A 9,388-nucleotide genomic window follows, 5' to 3' on the forward strand; every position below is an offset into this window, starting at 1 on the left:
GAGCCAATGGACTACGTCAGGATTTAATTGAGCTCAATCCTTTATGAGCCGGTTTTACTTCTCATCCACATGCCCCTTGCCAATTGCTAATGGTGTCTTTTATTCCAAACACATCCACAGCAACAGTGATGGGGACAGGGAGGTGTTCAGCTGCTTCAGACTGTCGGCACCCTGCTACTCCTGTTATACCTGCTCCTTCCACTACCCAGATAAACATTCCATGTAAGCACCCTGCACTTGCTCAAGAGAAGGCTCTGAGACCCCGTTTCCAACCAGACTACATCTCTAAGCCCCTCCAGTATACACGTATTCCAAGCTGTGCCCCAAATATCGGTGACTCTTAGATTCAGAGATGACCCGTGGGTTCCCTGAGTCCTTGGGGGTTGGGGAAATGCTTTCTCATGCAAGGCTTTGGTCTGCCCTTGTGGGGAGAACCCCTGCAGGGGGGCCGTGGAGAAAGTACCACCGAGCCGGAAACTGTCAACAGAAGGTTCCGCCATCAGTTAAATCCTCAGCTGAATTCCCCAGGCCTTTCAGATCTGGCCGGCCACATATCAGCCTCTATCTGAAAAGCCAAAGCTCCCTAAAACACAGACCGTGTTGATAATCATCATCTGCAAAACTAGAGTGAATTTCCTGTCACACTTTCAAAACATAAAACTAACCGTTACTCATAAATGCCTTCCTTTGTTTTATATCTTTTAAATAACTGTGATCAGGTACAATATGATTACTCTAATTTTTCATTTTGAAGCTGTAAAAACTTTGTGGCTGTTTCCCTTTTCTTCCCTTTTTCTTTCTTATTTCTTTTTCACTTTCATTTTCTGCTTAGCTGTTGCCAAGTGGTAGATTGTGGATAATAAAACCATACATGTTCTTTCTTTGAAAAAAATTGGTATCAATTAAGCAGGGCAAACAGAGCCCCATGGATGACAGAGACTCCATCTTCTTGGTCATGGATGGGATGAGGTGCATGTGGTCGTCCACACACTTGGTCACACAGCTCTCCAGCTGCCGCTTCACCTGAAGCTCCTTACTCCCTGCATCCTTCACGTCTTTGGCTTTGTCGTTGCAATGCATGGTGCACCAGGCCAGGCGATCCTGGAATTTCTCCAACTCGCTGGTCACCAGGGCCTGGGCCTGAGCCAGAGGCGCGTGGCAGCGCTCAATGCACTGATGCACCTGCTGCGTGGATGCCTGGCTGTCCCCACAACAGCTGGTGCTGCACCGGAACATGAGGCCCTGCATCTTCCGGATGTTCTCTCTCTCCAGACTCTTCACCATGGAGTCCACCGCCTCCTGCACGCGGAGCTGCTGCAGCTCCGCCATGGCGACCCTGCCAGCAAACACTTTTTTAGTGTAAGTATGTCCTTGTGCAATATTTGGGACATATTTCTTTATGTCTTTTATTTACATGAAATTCAAATTTTACCAGGCATCCTTTGTTTCATGATGTTTTGGTTAGGCTATTTGGCCTGGAAAAAAGAAATCTCCCACCCAGAATGAAATATGGAGAGGTGTCACTTTGTTCAATAGAATATAATTTGATGTCAGTTGAATCAATACAGCCATTGCAAAGGATGCTTGTGATCAGCGTATTCCAACATGGAAAAACACATGCAGGTCAAGAGAAAAGAGCAAATGCACAATGACATGATAGAAATAAACATTATAGTAGCCAGCATTTATTGAATGCCAACCATGTAACAGGTGTTTTCCAGCCACTGAATTTGCATTTACTTGTTTAACACTCACAACACTAAATGTTAAGCCCCAGTGTAATGACAAAATAAAATGGGATCCCAAAAAGTTTAACTTGCCCACAAAATATTATATATTCACACACATACATAGCATGTTACCAAAAAGCTACACAAGGTGGGGGGGAGACTGGAAGAAAATATAATAAGCTGTGACACTCATTATTTAAGGTATGGAAATAGCAATCTTTAAAATCTTCTGTTTATATTTTCCATCGGGGCCCCTTTGTAACAAATCAGTTAAAGCAACTCCACGATCCAGCAGCCACCACACATTCTAAAGCTCTCACAAACGAACCCTGCTGCAGAAGATGAAATGGGAAATTCATCAGCCTTCCCCCACCCCACCCCACCAGGAGAAAAAAATAATAAGTTAAGTTCCTGTGGCTTGTTTTTATGGACATTCCATTAGCTGGAGAAATGTCTGCTGTTTAGGCAGCAAGGAAAAGTACAACTGATTTATCCATGCCTCCCAGCCTTTCAGCGTGTCCTGCAGAATCAGTCAGCCACTGGAGAATTACAGCCCTGTCCCTGGTGACAGAACTGCACAAGCAGGTTGGACCAGCCATATATCAGGGAGACGACGCAGAAGGGCCAGGGGCTGGCTCCGAGCGAGCCATGAGCTGGAGGAGATTGCTGCAGAATCTCTGTGACATCACCACCCAGGGTTATTTTTACAGGAGACAGTCACTGGCAAAACAGAAGCTTCTGGCCTTTACTTTAAAGGAAAGGCGCCAGCCTCTTAGCTCATCTTTTAATTGCCTTATACGTAATAGAAGCGGTTGTGTCGGGAACAAGCCAGAACAGGGCTGCGGGAGCCAGCTGCTCTCATCCCATGATGGAAAGTTCTCCAGGAGGTGAGGTCCGGAGCCAACCGGAGGAGGCGGGAGATTGGAGGAGAGCCTCCTTCCGTTCAGGCCCACAGCAAAATACGGTTCCTTCTTCCCTTTGCAGACACGCTACGAAGAGGTTTTGGCCTAGAACGAGCGTGAGTCATGGTTTGTACAACCCAAGGGTACTGCCAGCCTGCCTCTGCTCTCCCTCACAGTTTTTGTTTCCTTCGTAGGATGATGAGTTGTTGGCACTATGACTGTGTCTTCTGAGGGGAAGAAGAAGTGGACACCTGTGAGTTTGAGAAGGAGAATTCTAGGTGTCCTCTGGAAGTAAGCCACACACTCAGGCCCACGTGCGGCCCCTTAGCCCAGCCCCCACTGCCACAGGCTCAGTACAAAATGAGGGAACGTGACTTCCAGCTCTGGCCTCAGCCTTCCGCTAAGAGGAACAGAGAGAAAATTCTTTGGAAAAAAAGCAGGAGTCTTAGAGTGAGGAAAACCTTGAAGGTTATCGTCATCCAGCTGTTCCCAGCCTGGGCTTTCAAAAAATGCCAGTGCCCAGGCCCAGCCTCAGACCAGGTTAGACAGAATCTCTGGGCGCAAGGCTACCCTGGGCACGGGTTCTTTGAAACTCCACGGATGGCGCACCTTGGGCCTTCCTGGTGAGGTCTGTGTCCTTATCTGTTGACGTGTCTCTCCTGTTCTCTACTGCAGGATCCTGGAGCACATTGGTGACCTGCAAATCTACAGCACCAACCACAGTGAAGTTTCCATGAGGGCAGACAGGCGGGAAGGGAAGGAGGGAGCACAGTCTGCTGTCCCTGTGCCCCACAGCCTCTCACCGAGAACAGCTGTTAACGCCAAAAATGTACTGCAAAATGTCTAGCCCCCAACCAAGTCATTAAATTTCAAATTCCCCCAACTATGACCCATTCATTTCTAGAAAAATCCCATGAGTCAGATCGCCCCCCAAAACCCCAAGCCAAATGACTTTACCCTAATCACTCCAGCTGGTTTCCCTTGTCCAATGCCCCATGCCTTACTAAGCTCTCGTGTTTTGGCATCTCATTTATTTCCCCATTGATGGTGACACTTTCCAATTAATGGGCTGCCCAAAACGGCAGGTTTTTCTTCTAAAATCTAGACTCCGGATGAAGGGGAGAAAGAAGGAGGGTGTGGGCTGCAATGAAGAGGACCACATGGATGCTGCCTGAGGAGTCACTCGCGGGCCACCCGAGGCCAGCCCGTCCCCGCCTGGGCCAGGAAGCCTGGCTGCCAGCCCGGGCAGCAAGCTCAGCCCACGGGAGGTGTGGCTGCAGCCCCAGGGGACGCGGGCTGGGACAGCGACACACAGACTCCACGGCGCTTGTCCCGGCTTCCCGCACAGCCAGAGCCTCCGGTGCTGGGTTCCCCAGGATCTGGCTTGTTCAGACTTGCAGCAAATACTCAAATCCCTGCAAATCGCAACAGCTACTATGTAGCAAGCTGTTGTCGGCCAAGGTGCAAGGCATTTGCATAAAAGCTACCCACCTGACACAGCTGGAGCAACTGAGGTAAATGTTGAGCTCATTCTCCCCAGGTGGCAGAGCCAGTAAGGGGCTGTGTATGCTAATACCTGGGGGACCCACGTCCCTCCTGCCTGCACCAGTAATGACAGGTTATTAGAACTGATGAAACTGACAGCTTTGATGTCCTTCCAGGTATCAGCAACTTTTATCCCATTTTATAAAAAGACTTTCAAGGAAAAGATGTCCTCTGCTTCAGATGAGGAAACTGAGGCTGAGAGATGAAGTGGAAGGTGGAGGGGTGCTCTGTGAGGAACGTTATCTTGGGTGGAGGGGACAGAAACCTTCTTCTTGCCTTCTGACTCCAGCCTCTGTCTAGTGCCTTCTCACAGCCTCCCTGTGCTCGGGGCCCCTCTTCTGCTCGCTCTCGCTCTCTCTCTCTCTCTCTCTCTCTCTCACACACACACACACACACACACACACACAGAGAGAGAGAGAGAGATTGAGAGAGACGTGCTCCAGTCCTGGGAAGGAACAGGTGGGAGCCAGGAGCATGATTTATATAACACAGGTTTTTCACCAATGCGCCTGGCACCCTGGGAAATAAATTGTAATATCACTCACTGAAGCTTGGGCATCTGGTAGACCCCAATCATAGTCAGATGACTGAGTCTGCCCTGCTCTCTATCCTACTTTGTTCTAGGATTTAGATGACAATTACTATAAGAAACACAAATTTGCTAGTTTAGATTCACAAATGAAAGCATTCCCCATTGCTCACACCAGGACTCGCTGGTTAAATACAGACTTGATGTCACTTGCTGAGAAGTGGAATGTCTCTAAATATCTGAACTTTTCAAATGTCCTCTTAGCCTGAAGGCTCAACTCCTTATTGCACGGTAGGAACAAGAGTGAGGCTGAGAATAGGGTTTGATGACGACGCTGTAAAAATGAGCTATTGGTCTTATGAGACTTTCCCAGGGAGTGAAATGTGTACGAGATAAATAAAACTTACAACCAAAAGTGTCACCTTGGTCTATGAAACAATGAGGTTGTGTCCCACCACTTGCCCTAATGTATCAGCTGTTCTTCCGAGATTAATGTCACCTTGATTAATGATGTCAGTTAAAAAGACAAGGGATGCTGAATGCTGACCACCATGAAAGATTGCAAAGCTATGTTGCTCTAATGAGAGGCACTGGAAAGGGGGCATGACCCTGAAAAGAGGGTCCTTGTTACTCTTGTAGGTAAGGATTTATATTAGAATGAAGAGAGATCAGTGACAAAATCTGTCAAGAGGAAATCAAGACTGCTAGCACCACCAGCCTCGTTGTTGCCATGTGGCTCATGTCCCCACTAGAATTAGAGAATCCTGTGGTAATGACCTAGTACTGTATTTCTAAACCAGAACATAATACAGTGAATCCCCATTATTCACAGATTCCATTTTTCTGAATTCACCTACTCTCTAAAATTTATTCGTAAACCCAAAATCAATCCTCATGGCACTTTTATGGTCATTCATAGACCTGTGCCCAGTAGCAAAAAATTCGAGTTCCCTGACGTGTGATTCTCAGCTGAGCTCCAAAAACTCAATGATCTGCCTTCTTGTTTCAACTCGCATGCTGTAAACAATTATCTTTTTGGTGGCATATTTATTGCCACATTTTTCACGTTATTGTCGGTGATTTTGCTGTTTAAAATGGCCCCCAAGCATAGCGCTGTCTAGTGTTTGGAAGCACAAGAAGGCTACAATGAGCCTTACTGAGAAAACACATGTCAAATAAACTTCATTCAGGCATGAGTTACAGTGCTGTGGGCCATGAATTCAATGTTAATGAATCAGCAACATATACTAAATAAGGTGTCTTTAAACAGAAACACACGTAAAACAAGGTTATATATTGATCGATTGATGAAAATATCTGACCAGAAGCTTATAGGAACCTAACCCTATATTTCCTCTTGGAGCAGTGGTTCTGTACTTGCTAATTCAGTGCTCACAGCAACTTAACAGAACAGAACTACCATTAAAAAAGAGAACTGACTATACTGTACAGAAAGATTAGGTCACTATTTAGCTTAAGCATCTTCTGGCAGTAAGTCATCTTAAACATGGAGTAGATGCAAATTTATCTTGACCAAAAACTCATGGTGCCATTTGCTGTAAGAAATCTCTGGGAGTTGTTGAAATTCTAGAAGCTTCAGTTTCTGCAGCTCCCAAAATAGCCTTTATGTACCATAAGCTAGCTCAAGTTCTCTGCACTGGCCTTTGCCCCTGCTGAACTTCCCTGGGCATCCACGTGGCTTGCTTCCCGGGCTCCTTCAGCCTTCCCAGAGAGAGCTTCCCTGACAACTCTTTTCAAATTCGAACCTTTTCTCCACCAACTGTGGCACTCCTTATACTCCTTTCTCATTTTCTTTTTCTCCATGATTGACTTTATTGCTATTTAATTTCTTTTCTGTCTCCCTCCACTAGAACATAAGCATCATGAGAGTGAGATTTTTGCCTTTTTCCTCCACTAACATCCCGGCTTTTATAATACATAGTAGTCATTCAGTAAATATGTGTTGGATGGATGGATGGATGGATGGATGGATGGATGGATGGACAGATGGATGGATAGGTGGATGGGTGGATGGGTGGATGGGTGGATGGATGGATGGACGGATGGGTGGATGGATGGTCACAGGACCCATATATACTTTCAGTTGGCTGCAAACTGGCACAGAGAGTCCATGTCCAGCAGGAAATCAAGCACAAGCTGAGTAGCTCTTCTCTTTCTGCTCATGGGCAGTTGTTACACTAACTGCCATATAAATTGATTCAGTCATTTCAGTCATGAATCCCTGAGTTGGTCATATCACTTCTTGGGCATTCCTTTGGTTATCTAGACAGCCATGTGGTAATGATTCTTTAGGGCAATCCTAAAAGAATAGTATTTTCTGATTTGGTTAAAGGAAGGGTTTACAGTGGTTATAGATGATGTGTCTGTGTGGAGTCTTAAGTCATTACTTAAGTCATTATTTGTGGGCAAACATTAATATCTGCCCTCATGGACCAAAGTGGTTCATGGGTTAACAAGTTAATTGTCAAAGACATTTTTTATTCACTTAAGAACAATTCAAATTTGCCTTTTCCAAATGCATTTGATGCTGGTTACTACACCTGTTCTGTTCTTTTCTATCAGGGATGGTGTGGTCCTCAATGCGTTCATTAAAAGGGGAATTCCCAGTTGGATCTGTATGGTTTTTATATGACACCCCCAACCTGTAAGGTGTCCATGTCCCCCTCTCCTCTGTTGGAGGTGCGGGAGAGTGGGGGACTTGCAGGGGATTAGCGTCCTCAGATGGTGGATGACCCAAGGCAATGAGTAGGGGGAAAGGATTGAGTCAAGTCTCCAGGACACCAGCATCCAAAGGCTGAGGTTGAGTGGTACTGGGGGTCCCATTAGACAACAAGCTGTGCTGAGTGTGCTTCCATTCGGCTCCCTGGTCCTGGAGGTAGAAGGTCCTTCTTTTGCTCCCCACTCCCCTTCTTGCCACACCTATTCCAGTGGTCTGATAGCCCTCTCCCCTCCCTTTCCCCTGCCTCCAGTTTTATTTAAAGGTAAGGTAAAACTCACTCTGCTCCAAGCACTCAGAAACCTCCCACTTAGGATAGAATTTTCTATAAGCCTTTTTTTTTTGGTTTTGGGGTTTTTTGGCTTCACTGTGGTTGAAGGATGAACGTTTTGGGATGAATTATGTGTTTACGTGTGCCCGCTCCAAAAAACGATCTGTTCAAGTCCTAACCTCCTAACTACAGAAACTATGGATGTGATCTTATTTGGAAATAAGGTCATTGGGGATGGAATTGGTGAAGTTAAAATGAGGTCATGATGGAGTATGGTGACCTCATACTGATCCAGTATGACTGGATTCCTTATAAGAAGAGGAGAAAAGACAGGGAGGGGAGAAGGCCATGTGCCGATAGAGACAGAGATGGAAGTGCCTCAGCTACAAGCCAAGGACACCAAGGAGGGCCAGCAACCAGCAGAAGCTAGAAGAGGTGAGAAAGGATTCCTCTCTAGGTTTCTGAAGGTGTCAACACCTTGGTTTCAGATTTCCAGCCTCCAGAACCAGGAGAAAATTAATTCCGTTGTTTTAAGCCATCCAGTTGGTGGTCCTTGGTTACGGAGGCCCTAGGAAACTAAGGCAAGGGGGCAATGGCCACCAAGAAAAGAACACTTAGGAAACACACAAATTAGCATTTCAAGATATAACCTTTCCACATGCTTAGTGGAACCTTCCCCATCCTTTACTTTGAGACCTATTTCTTCCTTAAACCTGCTCACCTATTCCAATGGACACAGTCACCCCTCCTCAGCTTGGCTGTACCCTTCATTCATCTCTCTTGAGCACACCCTTGTTACATTGTCTTTGCACATGTTTTAAATTCAGATTCAGATTTTGTTTTTTTCTTTTCAACCATGTTATCAGCTCCTTTAGAACAAGGAAGACTCTGAAAAGTATTTTACAAGCTACTGTCCCTTACCCACAATAGGAACTCAAAAATCTGCAGACGGCTTGATCAATGCCCAGTCTGGAGGTATACCTGACTAACCCGGTTGGGAAACCAGTTGGTACAAAACGGTGAAGCAAAGCATTGTGTTTAGGTGAGCCCTTCTGTCTTCAGCTTTGTCACTGGAGACCCTGGTACAAAATGCAAGGGAGCAATCACACAGTATAAGGACACAAAGTGGGAAAGCTGTGGGAGGAAGCTTCCATTGATGATGATTATCTTGGTTTGCTGCCGTGATAAATATCACACCATGATACTTAAACAACAAGCATTTATTGGTTCATAATTTGGAGGCTAGAAGTACAAAATCAAGGCATTATTGAGGCTGTACTTTCTCCCCAAAGACTACTGCCTTGGTGCTGGCTTGCTGCAATCTTTGGGATTCCCTGGCTTGTATCTCTGCCATCCACTACCTGGCAATCTCTCCTTGGGTCTTCTCTCCCAGTTTCCATTGACTCCCAGCTTCTCCCTGCAGCCTTCTCCAACTCCTGGCTTCTGGCTTCTTCTCTTTATATGCCCTCCAGTGATATGGATTAAAGCTCATCGTCATTTGGTTGGACCACCCCTTAATTAAAAATAACATGCCCCAGAGGTCCTGTTCACAGAGGGTCCTCTCACACCCACCGGGACACAGATTAAGGGTAAGAGCATGTGTATTTTGGGGTATATAATCCAATCTAGCACACAGAAGATGATGATGATGATGATGATGATGACTATGATAAA

General features: G+C 46.0%; 1 protein-coding gene across 1 annotated transcript; it reads right to left on the reverse strand.

The window, feature by feature from the left end:
• Positions 1-828: 828 nt before the first annotated feature.
• On the reverse strand, positions 829-1,329 carry LOC119540467 (protein FAM136A-like). Its single transcript, XM_037844610.1, has one exon. The coding sequence runs from the start codon at positions 1,327-1,329 to the stop codon at positions 829-831; it is 501 nt and encodes a 166-aa protein (XP_037700538.1).
• Between the last annotated feature and the right edge of the window lie 8,059 nt (positions 1,330-9,388).

This window comes from Choloepus didactylus, chromosome 7 (genome assembly GCF_015220235.1).
Source record: "Choloepus didactylus isolate mChoDid1 chromosome 7, mChoDid1.pri, whole genome shotgun sequence".
Lineage (NCBI taxonomy): Eukaryota > Metazoa > Chordata > Mammalia > Pilosa > Megalonychidae > Choloepus > Choloepus didactylus.